Source organism: Delphinapterus leucas, chromosome 7 (assembly GCF_059928025.1).
Source record: "Delphinapterus leucas isolate spDelLeu-1000000601 "Yukka" chromosome 7, BTC_Dleu_Yukka2, whole genome shotgun sequence".
NCBI classification, from domain to species: domain Eukaryota; kingdom Metazoa; phylum Chordata; class Mammalia; order Artiodactyla; family Monodontidae; genus Delphinapterus; species Delphinapterus leucas.
Window position 1 is genome coordinate 76123413 of NC_143135.1, and position 25650 is coordinate 76149062.

At 38.9% G+C, this 25650-nt stretch overlaps 1 protein-coding gene across 2 annotated transcripts in view; it reads left to right on the forward strand.

Moving 5' to 3' along the window:
* The first annotated feature begins 8568 nt into the window (after nt 1-8568).
* Nucleotides 8569-25650, forward strand: part of ARHGAP42 (Rho GTPase activating protein 42) — a 285948-nt gene continuing 268866 nt past the window's right edge. The window contains exon 1 of one of the 2 annotated variants that reach the window (XM_022562065.2): nt 8569-9242. In XM_022562065.2, the coding sequence (XP_022417773.2) occupies nt 9089-9242 (154 nt within the window). In that variant the 5' untranslated portion in view covers nt 8569-9088. Of the gene's footprint in view, nt 9243-9294; nt 10210-25650 lie in introns of those variants that run through there. The other variant, XM_089915446.1, reaches the window with a different exon arrangement.

A 25650-nucleotide genomic window follows, 5' to 3' on the forward strand; every position in this document is an offset into this window, starting at 1 on the left:
TCAGGCTGCCATAAAAAAATACCATAGATTAGGTGACTTAAAAAAGAGAAGTTTATTTTCTCACAGCTCATGGAAGCTGGAAAGCCCAAGATCAAAGTTCCCGCAGGGTGTGGTTTCTTGTGAGACTTCTGTTTTTGGTTCAGATGGCTGCCTTCTTCCTGTGTCTTCACATGGTGAAAAGAAATGTGTCTCTTCCTCTTTTTTAAGGACACCAGTTCTATAGAGTTGACCTATTTAACCTTTTTAAAGACTATCTCTGATACACTCACATTGGAAGCTAGGGCTTTAATGTATGAATTTGGGGGTGACAAAATTCAGTCCATAACAGAGTCCTAAAATGCAAATTCAATTTAAGTGATCACCCTGGATAGGCAGTGAAGACGTCTTTGAATGGATACAAAAAATGAAGTAGCGTGGAACTTTTCGTAAATGGGAAATGCTTCTTACTAATGTATCATGGAATCTATTTTGTGGGTTGGAATGAGCAATTGTTTAAAAAAAATAAAATATATACTTATATATATAATATACCTGTATCATATGAAATGTATTCATTTCTTTTTATATGAGTTGGGTCAAAAATATGGAAAGCCACTGATATAGTGTGAATAATTTCAATTCAGGTTCATGGCTCATGACCACCTACTTGAGTTATGGAAGAATGACACAGTAGCTATGAAAAAGATTATCCACAGTCCCATTCTAGTTCTGAACAAGAATCTAGTCAGCATCATAGCTGAACTATCTGATCTAAATAACCTCAGTCAACTGAGACAATAACAGTGTTCCTAAGTGGTAAATGCATCTTTTAACCCCAAGGAAATTTAAAATTTAGTACATTGAGAAAGATTTAAAAGAATCAAAACTATAGTATTATATTTTCAGGTAAAAAGTAGTTTGATATTTTATATACTTGTAATATTTATGAAATTTGGTTTTTAAAAATAACTTCAATTTAGAAACTTCAATCGACTTGCAGAATTAAATTGAAATTTTACAAAAATTTATGAAAGTACTACAATACTTAAGAGAACTTATGATTGGCCATTTTATAAGTTTAGGGTACTAAATTTATTCAACTGTTCAGATTCAGAAAGATTTTGTCTAGGTAGAAGATTGAAGATCTAAACAGGGAAATTGTTTAAATGTTGGTCCATTAAATTGATGTCAATGATGACATTCTCCAACATAATTAAAACTTAAAGAAAATACATGATAAAAAATATCATCAAATATCCCGTTGTTCCAAAAAGGTAAGCATCTGCTCGTCATTTCACTTACCTTTTCTCCCAAGGCTAAACTATGTCCTCCACTCCATTTTCTGAGACTCCTCTTCCATCTTGATACCTGCTAGGAATCGTTCTAGATCAGCTGTTCTCAAACTTTAGCCAGCATCAATATTGCCTGGAGAGTTTGTTAAAATACAGATGCCAGGTCCCACCTGGAGTTTTGGATTTCAGAGAAGGAGGGTGGAGTCCCCAAATTTGCACTTCTAACCAGTTCCCAGGTAATGTTGATGTTGTTTGCCTTAGGTCCCCAGTATTTCATTCATTAATTTAGTCAAAAACTATTTACTGATCACACACTCTGTCAGACAGTGCATTTTGCGTAGCATTCTCTTTCCCTGTGGCAGTCCTCTCCTAGAAGCCCCCAGTGGCAAATTTAGGGACTTAGGGATTTTGGAATGGTTCTCTTCAACAGTCTTATTCCACTAATTTGATTAGCAAACAGTTTCTTCTGTACAGTGTGAAGGGAAACCTCATATACGCTAGGCTCAGCTATTTCAAATTCTGAATTAGTGAAGTGACGATTGATGAGCTTGTGTTCTGCCCTCCAAAATGGTACTTTGCGGTTACATGGGCCACTTAAGACTGAGTTTGGAACGTTGGTTAGATCCTGTTTTGCTTTTTTCTTAAGCTACAGAGAGCATTTTTGGAACAATGGGATATTTGATGATATTTTTTATCATGTATTTTCTTTAAGTTTTATTTATGTGGGAGAATGTCATTTTTCTTTGGTGATATATGTGTCAAGATGTCTAATATTTACTTTAAACGTTTCAGAAAAAATATATACATATATTACATATGTACATATTATATTGCTATATCTATATCTAGACGTCTATTATATACAGTAGATAAAACATTTTTTATATTTAGATATTATAGATAGATAAATAGATTATATATATTATAACTCTGTGTATAATAGATACCTACATGCTCTCTACCTATATTCAAAAAATGTCCACATTTTGCCATATTTGTTTCTCTCTCCTAATTATACATATATACAGATGGTTTGAGTATCTCAACCAACTATATATGTACATAGTGTTACTTTTTTCAACTTTTTGTACGTTTGAAAATTTTTATAATACAAAGTTTGGGTGCAAAAGCAAGTTTAGAAAAGTTACAATAATTCATCAGATATTTGTCTCTCATACCAACGAGATTTTCACTATATGGTAAATGTTGTTCTATTTGACACCATAGTGTAACACAGTTCAGAGAGCTTCACAAATCTTTGAAGCATTCTTCAAAAGATCACAGAGGAAAGGATTAGAAAGGCTAAATGTGCTGCAGCATTATGTGAAATTGAGACCAGTTAGACTACTTTTATTTATCGAGTAAACTAAAGCTAATCTCTGTAAGTCATGTCTGTCTCAATAAAAGTTTAATAAACTGGCAGCAGGAGGGGAAAAAAAAGAATTCTCTAATAAATGTAAAAATAAGAACTCACCCCTTCTGAAAAAAATAACTTTTTGTCATTATTATATATTATTTTGTAAAATTTTCTAATTCCATTATCAGATACAATTCAGACTGACAGAATGTAAGTGAATGTACATTTTCAGGGATAATAGCTTGCATTTTATTTCTCATAAAGGAAGTTGCCACTGTGACTACGGGTTGCAGATTTGGTCTTTTTTCCAACTGAAATGCTCCAACTATGGAGACCGTGGGTCTGTTCTTTTTCAATTATCCTTCTTATCACACTCATTAGTGTGCTTTACTCTGATTGAGTTATGACTTTTCCTTGCTGGGTGTGGACTCATTTATTTGAGTTAGTTTCCTTCAGCTTCTTCTGGGTTTGTTATTTTCTTCTTCACTTTTTTCACCGCCTTAGCTAGGGCCTGTTACAGTGGGCTGGGGGGCAGCAGTGGGAGCACAGATATGCTGGTGGCCAGGAAGCACGGATAATGAGCTCCATGCTGCCTTTCATGATCAGAGAGCCCTCCAAGCCAAATGGGAGGACCCTTCTTCTGTGTCCCTACAGATCTGTTCAGGCGCCTCTACCAGAAAAGCCAAGAAACTAGTTATGGAAAATGATCAGGGGTTCAAAACATTAGTTAGGTGTCCTCTGTGGGCTGCTAGCGTGTGAAGTGCAAGAGATACCAAGAACAAGACATGGTCTAAAAGTTTAGAGTCTAAAAACAGAGGATGTAAGTGTGGAGGAAGAGCTATAGAAAAATGATCACAAATGCATATGTGGTGTCTTAACAGAGATGTTCATCGTCGTGTGGTCTTGGAGTCAGAGATAGCTCTGTTTATCCTGGAGGGTTGATTTGTTGTTTGTGGGTTTTCTGCCTCAGTGTCCTCATCTTCATTATAAAATTCTTACCTCCCAAGTTAGGGTGAGGAGTGATAGGCCAAGTGGGCTCATGGGCACTGTAGCTGCTCAGTCAAACTTCCTTCCTTCCCGCGTGCCCGGTGGTCGCTGTGGAATCCACAGTGTGAGAGCTAAGGAGGTTCAAAACGTCCTCTTCCGAACAGCGGTAAGTTTCTGACTACACACGGGCAAAATGTCAAAAACACTCTACCCATAGTTAATTCTTATTGCAAGTGTGGAGGAGATTCCCCATCCTAACTCTGAGGCACAGCAATATCTCAGGTATAGAGCTAAAAGGGACCTGAGTGAAACAGCAAATGTAAAGAGGTTAGGACAGTGACTGGCACATTGCAAGTGCTTAATAAATAATAGCCATTATCATTATTAATAAATAATAATTATTATTTATTAATTATATTATATAGGACTTCCCTGGTGGCACAGTGGTTAAGAATCTGCCTGCCAATGCAGGGAACACAGGTTCAAGCCCTGGTATGGGAGGATCCCACGTGCCGCGGAGCAACTGGGCCCGTGTGCCACAATTGCTGTGCCTGCGCTCTAGAGTCCGTGAGTCACAACTACTGAGCCCATGTGCCACAGCTACTGAGGCTCGCGCACCTAGAGCCTATGCTCCGCAACAAGAGAAGCCACCGCAATGAGAAGCCCGCGCACCGCAACTAAGAGTAGCCCCCACTCACTGCAACTAGAGAAAGCCTGCGCGCAGCAACAAAGACCCAACGCAGCCAAAAGCAAATAAATTTTTAAAAATTATATAAAAATATAAAATAATTTTATATTTTGGGAAGACAGAAAGCCTGAAAGGTGAAACTCCCTAAATCACATAGCTAATAAATAGCCTTTGTGCAACCATTTAATTAATGTCTCTATGCCTTTGTGTAACCACTTAATTAATGTCTCTACTATAATTCACTAGACTGAAAGTTTATAGCAGGAACAAGGTGAGTTTTTGCTTACCCCTGTATTCTCAGCATCTGCAGCAGCACAGGCGTATAACTGTTGCCTAAACCTCTTTGTTGAGTGCATTTGGTTCTTTTAAGCATGGCCTTTGGAACTAGATACACTTGGGTTGAAATCCCAACTCCAGTACCTTCTATCTATTTAACCACTTTCAGTCATAATTTCCTCACGTCTTGAAAATGAGGCTTGCAGTCCTTAAAGAATACCTATTTCACAGGCTTGTGGAGAAGCTTAGATGAGGTGACACACATAAGCAGTCTGCGATATATGAAAGCACTCTGTGCATCAAACCCAGCACATGGAGGTGCGCAGGACGTTTTAGTCCCCTTAGGTTTTGCTTTCTTTACAGCTTTGTCAATTTTTGTCAGCAAACATCATGGTTTGCCACAAGGGGGCAATACTAAATGGAAATTGAAATCTATACCTAAAACAAAACAAAACAAAATACCAAAAAACTTTCCTCAGTTAAATCAATTTCTCCCTCCCTCTCTCTCTCTCTCTCTGTTTCTTCTCCCTCGTAAATGTAGTTAGTCCACGAGGCTTTCATACTTAGAATTCTGTTCTTTCCCTTCAGCCTGTTCTTCAGAAATCTGTCATCATAATAAAATCTTAGCTCTATAAGGTACTTTAGAAGTCATAGTGTCACATGGGACAAATTCTACCCTCTGCAGTTATTCCTGCTCCCTTAGTCTGTGGTCTTGACTTGCTGCTTCCACTAACTGATTCTTATGTCTTCTTTGCTTCTCTAATTAATAATGAAATAATTTAAGTGAAATAAGGCAGACACAAAAGACAAATATTGTGTGATTTTGCTTGTATGAGGTACTTAGAGAAGTCAAATTCATAGAGACAGAAAATAAAATGGTGCTGACCAGGGGCTGGGGAAAGAGGGGTATGGGAAGTTGTTGTTGAAGGGGAATAGAGTTTCAGTTGGAGAAGATAAAAAAGTTCTGGAGTTGGATGGTGGTGCTAGCTGCACAACAATATACTTAATGACACTGAAATGTACACTTTAAAATGGTTAAAATGGTAAATTTTATGTTATATATTTTATCACAACAAAAAAATTGTTAAAAATTGAATCATGTGTTTTGCTCATTTGGATTCAATGTTGTATTTCTAGATGTGACATAAAGTTGAAATAGAATGATACAAAACCCACTTTCAAGGAGTATGCTTTGAGAAAAGAGAAAAGATAACACCCGGGATGAAATGCAAACAGGGACAGTGACACCGCCTTCTCACTATGGAAGGGTACGGAAGGGTACATTTAGTCTCCTTAGGTACATTCGCCTTCTGTTTTGTCATCTCTTACCAGGCCTGAATTTAGCCTCAGAATATCTGAGTCTGGGAGGCCTACATCTACAAAACTAATTGAAAAATAATAATAATCCAACAGTGACACTTACTGAGTACAAATTAAGCACCAGGCTTAAGTGCCAGACATGACATAGGTCAAGAAAAATGTTTTAGTCAGATTTACAAACATATATTAGTTTACTAACCTCACCTCACTATTTTGCTCTTTAAAATAAACAAAGCCCCGTACACTCCATTTCAGAATTAAACAAGCAAACAGACATTTCTCTGCCAGTAACCATGCCAAAGAGTGTGTCAGCCAATAGTATTTGTGAAACTCACCATGCAGCTGACAGGGCCACATACTATGAAGCAGAAATTTTTGGAGAGGCTACATTTCAATCCATTAAAATTTCATATGAAAAAGAACTTGCAAGTATGGACACTCTTTTTTTTAGAAAGGCTATTCTTTTCGAAAGAACCTAGTTCCATTATTATGGTAGTGAAATAAAGCATGAAAACAACGGTTCAAAACTGACCATAAATCCACCTTAAAGCAAAACCATTTCTGGTGTCTCTCGAGTGACTGGGTTAATGTGGCATAAGAGAAAGCCTGACTAGCAGGTATAATTAAAGTATGATTCACAGGAATAAGTCATGAGTAACTCTGAAAGGACCTACAAGGGAGAAAGTCCATTATAACATACTAAACTTTAGAGGCTAAATGATGGAGGGTAGGAGGAAATATCCTAACCCCATGTAAATGCAGTGATGGGTCCGAGTGGAAACATTGATAACAGCATCAGTGATTATTGGTCCAATGTCTGTGTGAGGCTCTGTAACATAGCATATTCTGCCTCATGTGACATACAGATACTCATTCTCTGTTTTTTATTCCGAGAACTGCTTGAGGTCAGGCACAATGCTTTGCTTTAACTTTCCATATAAATCGCTTCTCTGCCCAGATCCTAATAATGTATACAGTAGGCATAAAACATGCAATTACATACATGAATGGGTAAATGATAATTTATATCTTAGAATCTAGAATAAATCTGTCCTGACATATAAAACTTTTAAAGAAGAAATGAAAATTGAAATCCAACTTACTAAATGAAACTTATCAAAGAATGTTGCATTTTTAAAGAATTAATCACAGGACTTCCATTTAATGAAAAACAGGAAGAGACTGTTATATTTTATCCTGTTTCATATCTCAGCAATTGGTATTGGATTTAGTCGCTTGTAACAGCAACATGGCAAAAGTTGAAAGGGAACTACTTGTTTGGCCTGACTAACTTTTTGTCTTTCAGGCTGGTGATGAATAGATGTAAAATCAGCTTAGGTGAAAAACTGTACCACTGCAGCTTCTATCACTACATCAACTAACAAATAGCATTATTGCCCTCCACCCCACCCCACCTTCCCAAATGAGGCGTATTTAACTGACAGACACAAGACAGACACTAAAAGTGAGGAGGACTCTAGTGGTAATTGGCCATTCTGCCAATATTTTGAGGTCTAATGATGTAAATATGGATGGAAGGTTAAAGTCCAACTTCCTTGGCTCAGAAGAAAATAAAATCAAAGCTATCAAATACACTGTTTACATCATCTTATCAGTCTTGGTTTAAGGTTTCCATGCTATTTTTAATGTTCATGTGTACTTAAAAAAAAAACTAAAAGTCTTGACAGATTCTGAAACTTAATTGGGAAAAATGTAAAGCACTTTAATGGAATTTTTCCCATGATCTGTAGAAGAGTTTTTTTTAACAGATGGTTCAAAAGGACGAAGCAATGAAAACATAGAAATTAAAAGCAGATCCTTAAGAAAAATAACTGAGTTCTCAGAAATCCTATAGATGATGGCAGGACTAGATGTAAAGCAGCAGTTTCTTTTGCTGTCAAGGTTTTGAGAGAACAGAAATTTATTAGGTGATCCTCTACCAGAGGGATAACTGCCTCTTGGTATGAAGTAACTATTCATTTGGAACTTCAGCCAACTTCAACAGTTTGAAAAGCTCCATGCTTTGGGGGCAATTCCATCAAGGTGACGATAAAAAGTAGTATTGTGATACAAATAGTTATTCTTCTACAAGAGGAACACCTAAGTGCGAGGTGCTAGTTTGGGGAATAAAAACGACCTAAAATCTTCCCACCTTCACAGCAACTAAGAAAAACAACAACAACAAACAGCCTTAGGCCTATGTAGCTTTTCGTTTTGAATATAAAAAACCTGACTTTCTAGGATCAATGCAGTGAACAGTGGGAAAAAGTAAAACTTTTCAACCTGGAATATATATGCATTCAGTGCAGACTCGCGAAGCAAAATCTAAACTAACGCTCGAAAGTAGCATCTTCCAACCAGGCTTCCAACTTTAGAGAAAGTTAACGTTGGCTTCTCTCCCAGAGAATTCCAGGGAGTGGGTGGTGAGGCAGGGGTAGGGAGGCATGTTGGGAGTTGGAGCTCATTTTGTGGGGTGGCGGACCCCGAAGTGTCACCGCGGGCTAGGGGGAGCGGCCGCCCAGGAGGGGCAGAGTTAACCCCCGGGCTCAGGCAGAAGCGCTGTCGCGCGGCAACTGAGCGGAGCCCGGGAGCTAAGTGCGGGCGGGCGGGGGCAGGAGGGTAAACAGGAGAAGGGGCGGGGCGGCGCGGGCTCGGAGCGCCGCGGCGGGAGGAGGCTCTCCGAGCCCGGCAGGGTCTGCGAGCGCTCTGAGCCTGCGTCCAGCGAGGGGGAGGGTTTCCCCGGCCCGGCCGGAGGGGCGGCTGGGCGCTTCTGACTCCCAGCGCAAACGACTGTCAAGGGAGCAGGAGAACGGAGCTGCCGGAAGTGTCTGCGCGCCGCGAGAGAACTTTCCTGCTCCGGCCGCGGCCCTGAGCCTCCGCGGCCTCCGCGCTCCCGGCGACGATGCGTCCGGGTGACAACGACCTGAGCGGACCCGCGCCTCGGCCCGCCTCCCGCGTGTGCGCTCGCCTCGCCTCCGGGGAAGAAGCCTGAGCCCGGAGGCGTCCGCGCGCCGCGGAGCCCCGCGCAGGCGGCGCGGCGCGCGGGACCCGTTTCCCCTGCGCGTCCCCTTGCGTCCCGGCTAGTTCCCCGCGATCGCGCGTCCCCTCAGCCGGCCGCGGTCGCCGGCTGTCCCCGCCCTGACCGCCGGCCCGGACGTGTCCTCGGCGGCCGCTGGCAGTGCCTGTGCCATGGGGCTGCCGACTCTGGAGTTCAGCGACTCCTACTTGGACAGCCCGGATTTCAGGGAGCGCCTGCAGTGTCACGAGATTGAGCTGGAGCGAACCAACAAGTTCATCAAAGAGCTCATTAAGGACGGCTCTCTGCTCATCGGGGCGCTGAGGAGTAAGTTCCCCCGGCGGGGAATGGGTGGAGAGGGCGCGGGGATCTGGAGAGTCCCCCCGGGGTGTGGGTCTGAGGGGTGGGTTGGAGGAAGAGAAGCTTCTTTTGTTTGAATGGGTTTGGGGACAAAAGCTGAAGAGCTCCCCTGCTGGTGACCAACAAAGTTTGTTCGTAGGTGTTCTTGACTTATTTACTCGCAAGTCTACAGAGAAGGGAAAGGTCTCTCTCTACTAGACCCCGGAGTATATCCCGAGGAACGTTGTTCAAAGTCATCTTTTTGTATAACGCTCCTGGAAAAATGTTGGGGACTATTGGTCTTTTTTGTAACTTTACTGTACCTAGTTTGAACACTTTAAAAAAAGTCCTTAAGGAGGGATTTGAGAGTTTATCTTAAGGATAAAAATGAAGCTAGTTTTAGTGATATTCAAAGAAAATGATTAATTTCTTATGTACCTCAGTGGCTCTTCATTGGGCACAACCAGTCATTGAATTGGCCTTTTAAAAACATATATAGATTTGTAGTTTTGCGATTTAGTAAGATGAAGACAGAGCGGCACCAGTGGATCTTATCTCTTTACAAGATTTTTGTGCGTCTTAATTTTTGGTTTGCATCGTAACTGGTGTTGGTCCAGTCACTGGGGATGAGAGTTCAGTGGCTAAAGACCAATCAGAACTTCTGACAATCTATAGAAAGTAAAGACTGCCTTTAGGAGATTCTCCCACCTCCTTTCCCACACACCTCCTGTTCAGATTTTCTGTACTTCCTGCGTCCCCTGGATCTTCATTTTCAATTACTAGGACCTACGAGAGTCTTAGTAAAAGAAACTCTAGAGTTTCTCTTACAGAGAATTGACTGACTAAATGATAAGGCTTAATTTGTTTTGTTATCTTCCCCAGGACCTATTTGCACTTTAATAAAGGTTTCTGAAAGCCTGTGAAACGAACCCCTGGAAATTCTGGTCTCCCATAGGTGAGCGAGATATTTTTGTTAAGGTGGAGAGGCCTTTGGGTGATCCATCTAGCAATTCCCAGGACATAGGTAGGGGAAGCATCATTGATATGTCAAGTGCAAGGTCAGTAACAACATGATGGAGATGTGCATGTGTCTGAAACTAAGACAACATTAGCATCTGATCTCTATTTGGAAGTATGTATTCGTACTAAGGTTGAATCTTAGCAAAATGTCTTGAAATTAGTGTGCTCCCAAATGCTTTTTATTTTACCATCCCAAATGTGAAAACATCTACTTATCACTTGTGTTACTTAACCAGGGTAAAGGAAATAATGTTCTTTGTCTACATTCACTTAATTTCTGAATTTGAGGCTACTGGTAATGATAGTATTTACTGATTTGTGAAAACTACTAGTTTATCTGCAGTTCTGTCCATCTTATGTGTACACAAATGTGAACTCTCCTTCTTTCCGATTTGCAAATCCCACTTGAGGTCTCTGGACTAGCCCCTGCATCTTAGGGAGCATGATGCCTTTTCAAAAAGAGTTTCCCCGTCTCAGTGTTGAATGCCAGGCTGACTCTTGCTGGAGCTACCATATGGCCTACAAATGACATTTTCCTCTCGCTCTGCTGGAGATCAGTTCTGTTGCTTCAAAAGTTGAAAACACATAGCTGTGATAAAACCTCTGAAATGTGCATCGTTTTCCTAGTAATATTATGAACTTTACTATGATTGAATCTAACCTTGCAAAAATTAGGTGATTCCCATCTTTATAGGTTTGTTCTTCCATTCATAAGTGAAGAAGTCTGGAGAGTGTAAGTTCCTTGAACATACAGACCCTGCCTCATGAACTTGAACTTGTACGCTTAAATATACAACCTGTCTTTCTAGGATTCTTAGGTTTGTGATGAGAGTACATTACGTTAACTAACATTTGATTATTACTTCTCTTGTAGTAGAAAGAAAACGTTTTACTCCTTGTTAAATGAATTCCCAACATTAGCTTCCAAATGGGAAAGATCTGGAGCTGAGAAACCCTTGAAATCACATGATGGTGCTGCTTTCTTCCCACCAAGTGACCTTCTGTCCCTTGGGGAGGATGCTCTGAGGTTAGGCTGCAGCTGCTAAATGCCTGCTCTCTGAAGCTGCTCCTGTAGGAGGATCGGAGTGTGTCTAAAGGACTTGAAGCCAGCTTAATTCCATCCCAAAGATCCACCAAGGAGCCCTCCCTCCCCCAGTCCTGCCCCTTCTGACTGTTTTTCCTTTCTGCCCTAGGAAGCCTTCACTTTCCCTAACCTTAAACTATGCCTTTCCTTTCTCCATATGTGCTGTTTCAATAAGTGTATCCATTATCCATTTCAGATTTATTTGTAGCACTTTGCTGTCATTTTCATTTATAGTTAATGGTTCCTTAATAAGAGTTTCCTGAGCTGACAATCATCAGTGCATTTCTAAGCATCTTATATTATTTCCAACCTAGTTAATAACTTTTCTGGTGAAAGTCTTGGCATGCTCTCTTGGGTAATACATGCTTTACTGTTCCAGTAGGAGTCACATATGCTCCTTAATCTTTTGTTCAGGATGTGCATTTCTTTAGTAGAGTATTTTGAAGGATACTTATAAATGAGGACCTTGACTTTGAATTTAAAAATTTTAAATAATTTAAAATAACAAAAACTTTGAATTTTAAATAATTATGTAAGATACTTACCATATTTTTAAGATGAATTATTGCATTTCACATTCATATCCACTCTGAGAAAATGGGTGACAGTTAACTGAGTTAACATAGTGACTTAACGTAGACCTGAGTTTAAGTTCTGGTGCTGTCAAATGCTCTGTGATAATTAGCAAATAACTTAATCTCTGGGTCCTACCTTTCCTGTAAAATGAGGGAGCATGTATAAAAATCTTACCACTAGGATTATTTGTTCATTTTGTTACATGCCATATAGACATTTGGTGAGTGGTATTTGAGAATATATGATACAGGTGAATTGGGTTCTAGTTCATGCTGTGTGACTCACAATCTCCACCCTTTTTATCAAATGTTACTCTATGAACTTTGTTCCTTTAACAGGTGCCAGTCTTAAAATTTGGGTTGTGAAATTATAGGCTAGTTTTGCTTATTAATTTTCTCCTTTTATAGATTATATCCAAAGAAACATTTCAAAATGGCTTTCTCATATAATTCCCCCCTTTACTTTCTCTTTTTATACTTTTGAATTCAAAGAACCATCGTTGAGTAGAGCTTTGTCTTTACAAGAATAGACAGACCCTCCCTCCCAAGAAAAGAAGAGAAAAAGAGGGGGGAAAAAAGGCAGAAATGGAATTTTACTCATTGAATCGAATTGATTGAATTGATTGGGTGGAGAGAGCCTAAGCGTGTCGACATTCTTTCCTCCCACCTGCCCAGCAACATCTTGGCCATCCCTCCTTTCTTATCACTGTCCACTTCCTCTCATCACCTTAAGGTGGAATTGGCCAGGTATTTCCTCTACCTTTAGGAGATTGTTTCTCAACCTTGTACGGCTGGACTTCTTTCAAAGAAAAAAAAAGTTAGTGGACTCTAATATAATTTTATTAATTATGATAGTTAAAAATATACCTGCATGAAACTATAATTGTTATGCTTATTCATGCAATCTTAAAAGCAAATCAGTTTACACATTAAATATAAATAATACTGTGAAACCAATTCAAAACTTTTAGACTACATTTAACCAATGGATGATGTTATTTTGCTGAAATGACATTTTCTCTCATATAAAGACTGTTGATAATATCTTGTGTGTGTTGATGATTCATTTTCTCATTGTTTTCCTGACTGAAAGTACAGTTCTTCAGAATCAGCTTGTCCTGATGATGGCCTTGTCTCTCTCACAAACTTTATTCTTGGTTGTATTGCCTCTGTTCTTAAAGCAGTTGTTCCTGACACTAGCGATCCATGACACAAATAAGAAGGGCACCTATCTGAGTGGTAGAAGTGTTACTTTCTGCTGTACAGCAAAGTGATTCTGTCATACATATACATTCTTTTTCATATTCTTTTCCATTATGTTTTATCACAGGATATTGAATATAGTTCCCTGTGCTGTACAGTAGAACCTTGTTGTTTATTCATTCTCTATATAGTAGTTTGCATCTGCTAATCCCAAACTCCTAACACCCCCCACCCCTCCACCCCCCGCCCCGGCAACCACAAGTCTGCAAGTCTGTTCTGTGTGTCTGTGAGTCTGTTTCATAGATAAGTTCATTTGGGAAGCACATAGTTTCTTAAAGGTGCCTACCCTCTGTGGCCACAGACCTCAGTTGGAAGTATACTGTCGTGGTGCACTTGTGATCTGGGGATAAAGTAGTTGTTTAGTGCGAAAGATAACCCTAAATGCCAAGGCCACATTGAACTATCTTGGAAAGGGTGAGGTACCCCTGCCTTCCATTTGCTGTGTTTCACTTTAAGCCAGTCTCTATTTTGTGTGTGTTCAGGGTCCACTTTGCTACCAGTTTTTGATGGCACAGGGAAGGAGTTAAATAAAAGGGAGGAACAATGACAAGTTTAAGGAATTTGAAAGACTTTCTGTAGTTATTGCACTATTTACTTGGTCATCCTTCAGCTTTTAGTGAGAACTACTATTGTTTTAGGCTATTTTTGGTATTTTAATTTGCACCTAGGTTTTATTTGGTTTACTGGAACTCACTGTAGATTCTTGTTTACCCTGCAAGAGCTACTTCACTGTTGCTTATTCCACTAATGTTGTTTTGCTTGTTTAGCTGGGCAACCTAGTCAAAGGTGTGGATGTGTAATTACTTCCACTATTCATTTGGTTCTTATAGTTATTCATTAGAATTTGAGTTAAATGAGCAGAAATAATTGTATCTTTCAAATGAACTGTAATTAATTTAGGAACTGGTAGATGAGGAATGTGGTGCTTTAAGGTTCTTCTTCAGAGACATGTATAAGAGCAGTTAGACTTGTGTTAATTTAAATATGGGAGCCTTGGCACTCATCAAAGTGGAATTAAATTGGGCTGGCTGAGTACTCCTGTCTACCTCTCTCTGATAGTCTACATGAGCTTAATCGTGCCCTTTAACAGTATCTTTATTTCCGTTGGATTTCCTTTTTCCACACATAGTAATTGAGGGGTTGTCCTGTTAGAAAGGAGTGGGTTGCTGAGAGAACAGAACATGTTTTCTGTCTCTTGGAGGAGAATGGCTTAGCAATAACCACCTTTTACACTGCTTCCTATGACAGTTATGATCAAGATACTCTGAGCATGCAGAAAACTTAGGTAACCACGAAACTTTGAAGTCACTGAAAAGCTGCTTTAACAAACATGCTTTCAATTATTAACATTTCTTAGAGCACAGTGTTAATCGTGTTCATGGTGATGCTTAAGAAGCATTTCTCCAATTATGTAAGAAAAAAATAATAAAGCTTACATTCAGTATTGCTTTGGTGCCAAGTGTAATTTTATTCAAGTAATGTATATGTAGAGTGGTAAATCTTTTCTGTAGATTTATAAAGAGAAATATTAAAGTTTTCAGGCTATTAAGCCACATTCAGTAAATATTATGCACCAATGAAATGTTTATTATGGACAGATGAGAAAGGGTGAAGGAAAGGGGGTTACTTAAGTCTTGGATCTCTTTCCTGAATATTGTTTCTTGTCAGAGCTGTGGATGCCACCTGTTCTGGCCCCAGCCATCCCCGCTGTCTTGTCTGGATGGTCATTTCTGCTCATTTCAGCATCTTGGCAGGTGCCAGCTTCACCATGGCTGCACCTGCTGCCCACCTGGTTCAGTTTGCAGCTCTGCCAGTTTTCCTTTTTCCTCTAGCCTGCTGAATCTCTGCCCAGCATCTAATCCTCCTCAGAGTGTATCTCAAGTGGATCTGGCCTTACCAACCAAGGACTTGCTACCTGCTTCTTGCTGACTTTCATCCTGAAAATGAAAACCAGTTATCGAGCACCTGGCTCTCTAGTTCAAGGAATCTGTGCTTCATCTTTTGCAGCTGCCATATTCTGAGTTTCATGGCTGGGTTTCGTATAAGTGTAGTGACTTCCATAATATTTGTTAATCTTAATGGCCCTTGGGGCAGGATGATAGCAGGACAGACAATGGAAATGTGGTTATTTTAATGGTTTTGTTTTTGGCCAGATGGATTTAAACTTGGCCTGGATATTTCTGGTACTGTGGAGCCTTCTCTGTAGGATTACAGGTAACTGGAATGTTTGGTTCATCAGAATATGCCATTGTTCATATCTGCAGTTTTCTGATTTTATAATCAAGAATCCAGTTATAATGCTGAAGAAAGTGTTACAGCAAAACACTCATGTACAATACTCTGTGTAAGGAAAGTGATTTGTTTTAGAAAAAGTGAATTGTGAAATAGTAAGGTACCATACAGTAGCTGATAATCTGTCAGTTTTTCCAACCTCTTTCCTTCGTTGCAGAGGAGTGTATGCATAAAAGAAGAAAAAATAAGCCCTACTTTTCTAGGATTTTGAATCTTTCATTTTAGAGTAATTTGTCTAATTGTAATTTTTACATGGAACATGATGGGAAAAGGCTAGGATAAGACTAATAGTTAACTCTTTGTAGATTATTTTATATTAAGTATTACAGATTTTTCACTTCCAATTTTTAGATTTTGTGGTGAAAGTCTCTATGCCTAATAGTATTTTTAAAATGCCAAAACATGACGTTTTTTATGTTGTTGGTTTATCTGATTTGGGTGATTATCAGGTATAATGGCGAGCATCTTGTATTTTGTGAAGGATGAGGAAATATCCTGGGGTGATTCTCAATGTTGGGCGGTATGAAAATATTGGGAAGAAATGTACAATTGACATAACCTTGCTACATTGATAGTACTTTCCCTGAAACTTGACTTTACTCAGGGAAAAAGTGGGTAGACACAAAATGACCCCTTTCATTTGGAAGTCAGACACATTTCTCAGTAGTGGAATTTCTTTATTTCCTCACGCAAATCTAAAAAGCCATACTGCTTGCTAGTTTATGAAAGACATGCCAAAAGTATTCCCTCATGTGTACACATATACTGGAGTTTATCCAAATGAAAGACCCAGCATCAGTTCTCTCTTTAGAACACAGGAAGAGTGATGATTTAATTTAGAAAACTGATACGTGTTTGTGATACGTGAAATGAGTATTCTGTATAGTGTATTTATCCCCTTTCAAATGGAAACTGTGTAAATTGATTTTACTTTGCTTTGAGAATTTTCTCTTTTTTCATTTATTTAATTTTTTATTCCTTAAAATGTCTGAAAGATACGGCCCAAAACAAAACAAAACAAAACAAATACAAAAGGAGTGGTGGGAGAGATTAGCAAGGAGAAGCAGATCAAAATGAATTGTGAAAGCAATTAAAATATTGTGGTTTTGAAACTTGTTTCAGACTTTTTTGTGCCGTCTATGAAAAAATTATTATGTGACACTGAGAATCAAAGGAATAAGAGATTCCAGTTGTTTTAAAAGTTGGTTGCAGAAAATATGAGGGACAATTAAAAATTGTCAACATAAGAGATAATAGGTGTGAATTTTTAAGGGGTACACCATTTGGGGAAGATTTGAGAAAGCTGTGTACTCCTGAAAAAATGATGTCAACATAGATGATAGGAAGGGACATTCGCAGGCTTGTACTGACTGCATAGCAATCCTGGTTTTCCTCACGTGACCCTTTTTTAACGTTATTACTTCCTTTGGATCCCAGCTGCATCATGGCCCCTTTTTCTCAGTATGCACTGTTGTGGAATCCCTCTTCCTTATTTCCTCTATCCTTCTCTTAAATGTTGGTAGTGTGCAAGGATTCCTTCTGAATCCTTTTACTGTTCCCTTTACTTTTTTTGCTTTCCTTATGTCATAACATCTGTTGCCAGGGCTCCAGCTCTGACCTCCTTTTCCTGAGCTCTGCGTCTGATTTTCACCAGCCTGCTACCTATCACCACCTGGATGTGCTGCGGGCCCCTCAGACTCAGCCTGTCAAGACAAAGTCCTTCCTCCTGCAGCTTGTTCTCTTTGTGTTCTCATTTGTTCAGTTATATCTTCATCCACCTGGTCATCTTAGAAAGAAACAGCTGAGTCTTTCTAATGCTTCCAGTTTCCTTCTACTCCAGTTTTTAAACCCCATTTTTTTTTTTTTTTTTTTTTTTTTTTTCGCGGTACGCGGGCCTCTCACTGTTGTGGCCTCTCCCATTGCGGAGCACAGGCTCCGGACGCACAGGCTCAGCGGCCATGGCTCACGGGACTAGCCGCTCCGCGGCATGTGGGATTTTCCCGGACCGGGGCACGAACCCATGTTCCCCGCATCAGCAGGCGGACTCTCAACCACTGCGCCACCAGGGAAGCCCTTTAAACCCCATTTTTCTTTTTTTTTTTTCGCGGTACGCGGGCCTCTCACTGTTGTGGCCTCTCCCATTGCGGAGCACGGGCTCCGGATGCGCAGGCTCAAGGGCCATGGCTCACGGGCCCAGCCGCTCCGCGGCATGTGGGATCTTCCCGGACCGGGGCACGAACCCGTGTACCCTGCATTAGCAGGCGGACTCTCAACCACTGCGCCACCACGGAAGCCCTAAACCCCATTTTTAAGCTGGTGATTTTTTCATTCCACCCAGATCCTAACATTTGGTTAGTCCTGCAGTTCTGTGCTCACAATATCTTAAATGTGACGTTCTCTGCCTGCCTTAATACTCCTTCAGTGTGTGTGTCTCTGTGTGTATGTATATATGTATGTATGTATGTAGATATGAAATAATTTTTTTTCGTAGCTTAAAATGACAGAAATTTATTCTCTCACAGTTCTGGAGGCCAAAATCCAAAGTCAAGGTGTCGGCAGGGCCATGCTCCCTCTGAAAGCCCTAAGGGAGGGTCTTTTTTGCTTCTAGCTTGTGGTGTTGTCAGCAGTCGAAGACAGTCCTTTGCCTTGTAGTTGTTTTACTCCTGTCTATGCCTCTGCAGTCACAGAGAGTACTCACTGTGTGTCTCTGTTTATTAGATTTTACTTAGTCTTTTGAATATAAACTTGTAGGTGCCAAGGTTATCTGTATTCTAATGACTGCATTGTGGATACTCAGTAATTGTGAACATGAACCAGCTTACATTTTACTAAGAACATTATATGGAGGAGGATTTTCATTATCTGTGGAGTGAATGAGCCAGGGAATGGAGACTGCAAGTTTGTTCTTTAATATTTCTCCCATCAGGCTTCAAACGTAACTGCTCTGGCCTGGTTGTACTGACTTTTAGGACTGGGTAATCCAGGGGACAGCAGACAGCGTCAGGAGGTAGAACTTCATTCTAGTCCTGCTGCTGCCACTAACTAGTGGCATGGGTACAAGCCATTTGTCCTAGACCCTATTTTCATAAACAGTGGGAGTAGCATTTGCTGTATATGCGTTGTAGGGTTTTCATGTGGGCCAATGGACAAAATGCATAATAACAATTTAAAAATGGAACATTATTTTCATTTGCTTTAGGCAGGATCTTTGTAATCCAGATAACTTCAGCTTTTTTTAAGGCTTAACTTTAACAGGTTCTTGTCAGTGTTATTATCATACTCCACAGACAAGATGATTGAGGTGGAAATGCTTTAATAGAATGTTAAAGCATGGGTTTGTTTGTCCCCCAAATTAAGTCTGTTTGGTAGGAAGTGATTAGGAGATGTGGCATGGTTTTGATTTAGCTTTTTACTTTTAAACAGATAAATAATTATCTATTATGATCTGGGAACCAAGGAACAAGGAAGCATTAGGCTGCCATTTAGGGATAATCCTGAACTGGCAGTGTAGATTTTGAGACTTTATTGATGTATCTGCCGGTACTTTGATTCTACTGGCTTAGGTCAGCGGTCTATAAAACTTGTTAAAAGTGACGGTCGTAACTTGCACTTGTCAGAAGTGAAATAAATACTTGGGTAATTTCACGTAATATAACAGGCCAAAATGCAGGTGAGAGATCTTTTTTCCACATTGATTTCTGCATTGAAGGCAGACAGTGGCTTAGAAAAGTGCTTTCTGAGGTGTTTCTTATGCTGCACAGATGTTTTGTAAATGTCATGTTTGTGGTGAGATCATCCTAGTGATTATTGGTGAGAAAAGAAAATAATAAGACTGGTAGGGTGTTGCTGGAGGATCTGGGAGCAGGGAGTTATGGGGAAAAAAGAACATTGAATTAGGTATTGAAGAGGAAATTCAGTTGGCTCAATGAGAAAATTGAATTGAACCTATAAGCTGGTTGATCCAGGAAAGGTGGTGTGATTGAATTGTCAGAATCGCCAGGAGAGTATATCTAGATGGTACCCTAAAGATAAAATAGATTATTTAAAAAAGATTTTTTTCTTAAGCGATCTGTGAGCTTAAGGGAAGCTCTACCCTGGGGTTGGGGCAAGTAGGGAATGATGAACAGGAAGTCTGGACTTTAGGGACAGTTTGGAAAGTAAAGCAAGGGCTGAAAAAGCCCAGTCTCAGGGGATAAAGAAAGAAAATAGAGATCCTGAATAAGCCTGAACAAGGGATAGTAGTAGCAAGTAGTGAGAACTTTCAGATTTGTCAGGTTTAAACTGTTGGATGCATGTTTTTTTTTTCTCCCATAATTGCCTTGGCGCCTCAGACTGTTCTAATGGAAACTAGAATTCAGTGAGTATTTGTGACTGGCTGAGCGTGATGTTTTGTGACACTCACTGATGAGGGGAGGAGAGAGGAGAAGCAAGATGTCAGTTGCAAGATACTCTTCCCGCTTTAAGTCCTTAAGTTACAGCTTAGGCTGACTTGTTTCTTGTTTGAGGTTGTGTTTTGCATTTCTGTCAGAACATATGTTAATTTAAAGTAATCCCAATTTATCCAAATAATCTGAACATTAAATCTGGTTTAAAGAAACAGAAGGGTTGGTCTTCAGCTAAGTTTAGTGTTATTCACACATGTGCAGTGCTGATAATGTATAATCTTTAATCATTAGAACTTTTTAACGTTAAGTAGGTTCATTGAAGATTTAACGTTAACAGCAGTCAACCTGGTGTGGTAGAAAGAACCTGGGCTTCAGAATCAGAGCAATGCTTTTCAGTCCCAGTGCTGTCACTTATTAGCTACATGGCTGTGAGCAAGTCACTTGGCTTCTTTTGTGCTTTTCCTTGTCTATAATATGGAAGTAATATTTATTTCATATGCATATTTGCAGCATTAAATAAGATAACACATGTAAACTATTTAGCACAATGTATGATACTTGATATTAAATATTAATTTTCTCATCTATCTCATTTCTAGCTAATGTTGAGACCAAGTTATGAACAACTGCCACCATATTTTATTCAAAAAAGAATGTGAGGTGGCTTTTCTAAGCAAAATCTTTACCTTGCCAGGACAGATGTTCAATATATGTTGAGAGCGTACTGGATTTAATGTTGATGTGAGAGAGCTGAGGACGTGGGCCATGTGTCATTACTTGGTACCATGCACGTAACTTGCAGCGGGAGTAAGCCATTGCTTCCATGGAATGGTGTAGCTAGCTTTTTAAGGACTTTTCCACATCAGAGATTTTGTGATTTTTGTAAAAAACATGGTGTTCATCATGCTGATTTGATTATTTGCCTGTTTTTCTCTCTAGAAAGTCAGCTCTGAAAGAGAGTACCAGGTCTTCGGGATCTGGAGCTGGACATATGATACATTTTTTGTCAATGCCCATTACATGACTGAACTTATAGGTAGGAAGTTGTGTCAAACTAATGTTTGGAGATGCAGAAATCCACAGGTTGTCACTCCATTTAATATTGAAACCAATTCCAAAACTTTCTATATGAAGATAAATATCTTAGTGAAAAAGCCGGTAGCATAGGATGTAGATTTACTAGAATGAGATTGATTAGAGCAGGCTTATTTAAGGAATTAATATGTGTATTAAAAAATGAATTTTCTCTTCAGCAGTGACAGTAATATGTTAGGCTCAAATACAAGAGATGTTGCTAGGAAAGTGTAATTGCACAGACAATTTATGTTGTTTCCTATTTGTAACATAGCATTGCATGTGTTATTTTCCAGATGCCATTTCAAAGTGTTGATTTTAATTGTATGGAAATGCCTTCTTTTAAAAATGTCATTCACTTTTTAAATAGCATTATTGAGGTATAGTTCACTGCCATAAAATTCATCCTTTTAAAAGTGTACAATCCATTGGTTTTTCTAATGTTTACAGAGTTGTGCAACTATCACTATTGTCTAATTTTATTAAAAATTTTTTCAGCTTTATTGAGGTATAATTGACAAGGTGTACATACTAGTGATTTGATATATGTATACATTGTGAAAGAATTCCAAAGGATTCCTGCCAGCTAGTTAACTTATCCATCATCTTGCATATTTATTTATTTTTTATTTTTTGGTGAGACCATTTAAGTTCAACTCTTAGCAAATTTCAGTTGTATAATACAGTGTTACCAACTATAGTCACTATGTTTTATGTTATATTCTCCTACTTTATTCATCTAACAGGTAAAAGTTTGTATCCTTTCTCCAACCTCTCTGTATTTCTCCTACCCTCTAGCCCCTGGTAACCACCAATTTACTTTCTGCTTCTATGAGTTTGATTTTTTTCTTAACGTATAAGTGATACCACGCAGTATTTGCCTTTCTCTGTTTGGCTTATTCCACTTAACATAATGCTTTCTCCGTTCATCTGTGTTGTCGCAAATGGCAGGATTTCCTTCTTTCCCATGGCTGATAATATTCCATTGTGTGTATGTATATTCTTTGTCCATTCAGCCATTGATGGACAACTAGGTTTTTTCATATCTTGGTGACTGTAAATAATGCTGCAGTGGAAATGGGGGTGCAGATATCTCTTTGATATCTTGTTTTCATTTCCTTTGGATATATACCCAGAAGTGGGATTGCTAGATCATATGGTAGTTCTATTTTTAATTTTTTGAGGAACCTCCATAGTGGTTTAACCAAGTTACATTCCCACCAACAGTGCCCAAGGGTTTCCTTTTCTCTACATTCTCACCAATACTTATCTCTCCTCTTTTTGATGATAGCCATTCTAACCGGTGTGAAGTGGTTTTGATTTGCATTTCCCCAATGATCAGTGATGTTGAGCACCTTTTCATGTACCTCTTGGCCACTTGTACATCTTCTTTGGAAAAATGTCTATTCAGGTTCTCTGCTCATTTTTAAGTCAGATTTTTATTTTTATCTTTTTGTGCTATTGAGTTGCATGAGTTTTTTTTTAAATATATATTTTGGAACTACTATGTAATTTTAGAATAGTTTCATTGCCCTAAAAGAAATCCCACACCCATTAGCTGTCACTCCTTATTCTCTGTCTTCCCTAGCCCCTGGCAACTGTTACTACTATACTATCTGTTTCTGTGATTTGTCTGCTCTGGACTTTTTGTCTAAATGGAATTATACAATCTGTGGCCCTTTGTGACTGACTTCTTTCACTTAGTATGTTTTCAAGGTTCACCTGTATTTTAGCATGTATTGGTACTTTATTCCTTTTCATTGCCAGATATTCAGTTGTGTGACTATACCACCACATTTTGTTTATCCATTTATGAGCTGATGGACATTTTGGTTGTTTCCTTTTTTTTTTTTGCTATTATGAGTAATGCTATAAACATTCATGTACCTGTTTTTGTGTGGACATATGTTTTTATTCTCTTGGATATATCCCTTGGTGTGGAATTTTTGGGTCATATGGTAACTCTGTGTTGGAACTTCCCATTATAAATAGAAATTTAATAGGTTTATAAGCATATATGTTACTTTCTTATGATGGAAAACACTTTGAGAGCTAAATGTATATTTAAAGCAAAGTTATAACTTCCCATAACAAATTCAGATATGGCCCTTATGTTTTATTAGAGAAAACAGAATCATTTGGTGGATATTTAAGGAGGAAACATTCCGTGTTCTTTTAATTTTCATTATAGATGGATAAGTATTTAAAAATCTCATAATGTAAATACACTATAATAACAATTTTTACATATGTGCAAAGAGTGGCAAGAAGAGTAGAGAGGAGAAAACAAGGCGAAAATATAAAGAACGTAATGTGATGGGCCAGAAGAGGTGTGGAGAAGAAAGAGGAAATGGAACGTTTATTCACATATTCATTCAGCATATTTATTTAGCACTTGATGTATGTCTGATACTGCTCTAGGCCCTGGAAATACGGAACAGACAGAGGCCCAGCTTTTCTGGGCTCACATTTACTGAGGGCATGCTGCTAATATTGTGTGGTGCGTGGGTTATTACTGCTTGGTGTTAGGACTTAGTGGGTACCATGTGTACCCTTTGTTTCCTCTAGACACCCTTTCTCTGTTTCACAGAGTGACTTGCACACGCCTCCATTATAGCAGTCAACACAGCATAAGGATCTCATCTAAGAATCTGGATGTCCATTCTTCATCCAGTCAGACCTATTCAGGAAACACTTAGTGGTCATCTACCACACTTCAGGCACTCAATACTGTATTAGATATTGAGTGAGTGTGTGTGTGTGTGTCTGTGTGTGTGTGTGTCTGTGCGCGTGCGTGCTTTTATGCTGAGTGGCCCTAGTAAGTCACTCTCCTTCTTAAGCCATGGTTTCCTCATTTTTATAATGGGGATAATAATAATAATCCTTACTTTTTTTCATGAGGATTAAGTCTCTTGTGAGATACACCTAGCATAGTGCCTGGCACACAGAAATCAGCAAATGGTTGATATTATCATCACATTATAACATTTAGCAGAAAAAATGAAGTAATCTCAATATAAAAAATGTTTAAAATGGGAAACATTTTTAGTGCCTTTCTATGATAATAACTGTTTTTCATTTAGCCTTCCATGTCCACATGAACACACTTAAAAATATACAGTAATAACATATATACCATTTGTATATAAATTAATACCATTATATCAGATATTTTCCTTGCTTCTGCATATTTTTATTCTTAGCATGTTTATGGCTAAAAGTCCTCAGGTGAAGGTGATACTTATGCGTAAGTAATTTAAAGCAGTCTACATATGAAATGTAAGTGAAACCAGAGTGGGTTCCATTTTGAGTAAAGAAACATCTGCAGTTTGCCGCAGTTCACCCAAAGGAAATTGGATCATGTATCAGCTATGTGATCGAATAAGACTTTCATCTTTTAAAGAATTTTTCCTGCCTAAAATCTGCATTCATCTGTTGTTCTGAAATGAAGCTTGTGATATATACATTGTGACACGAGTTTGGGGAGCCCCAACATATTCTGTCATTGGAGCACAGCTGTGGCATCCGCTGAACTTAACCAGAAATCAGAAATAACTATTTTTAAAGCTTCTTCAGGCTCGGACATTTAGATTGCTTCTTTTCCTTAACGTGGACAACTTAGTTCTTGTATGTTTCTTTTCGGGCCCTAAATTATTAGTTTATTTGGATTACACATTATTTCATCTTTTATATGTTATAAACACTGTACTTTTTAAAGGAGTTACTTATTAAATTAGTTAGAGAGGAGAAACTCGTTCCTTAGGGCATCTTTTGGCTTTAGATGGTCTTTCTGACTGCTTGTTAAATTTACCCCTACTGCTCCAGCCCCCCTCAAATTGTACATGTGCACACATTCCAATCCAGGTTCCTCTAAACTGTGGTCTCTGTCTCTTTCTTTATGTCTAGCACTCTGCCTGGTACATATTTGTGGCCAGGTGACTGTTGAATGAATACATGGTTATGTTGAGCTTGTGGAAATTTAACACTGATATATTCTGAAGCTTAGAACTCTAGTTGACCACTTGTCAAATCCAAAGGACACTGTGGTCGTCATTTTTACTGGACTGTGGCATATTTGACCTTGCCAGCCACTCCTTGCTTCCTGAAGCTGCTTCTCCCTTGGCTTCTGTGGAGCCATATTCTCTTACAAATCTTCATCAGTTTGCTAACTTTTTCCGCTTAGTCTTTCAGAGTTCCCTTAACTCTTCCTTCCTCTTTAATGTAGATATTCATATTGTACAACAATAACTTTTTCTCAATAGATGTAAATTGGTGATGCATATATAACCAAAACCAAATGGTTTGTATCTATAAGATAAAAGGGGGAAGAAGGTGAGGAGGCCTGTAGATAAGTGAGCACTAGACACAGGACAGTTGATTAGCTGAAGGATAAATACAGCTGTTAACCTTTACCAGGGGTCAGATAAATGCAAATGAATATGAGTAAGGTATCCATTTTCTATCTATTAAATTAGCCAAAATATTTGTAAAAATGCCTTATGCTAATTAGGGTGTACTAAGACTCTTTCATTATGCTACTGATAGCAGTGTAAATTAGTAATGTGTTTCAAGAACCTTAAAGGATTTATACCCACAGCTACAATGATCCCAATTATGGTAGTTTTCCTGTAGTGGGTAATATTGATTTCCCACACAGTGTCTGTGCCCTTTCTTTCTATAAGAACCTTGAGTTTGTTCTGGAA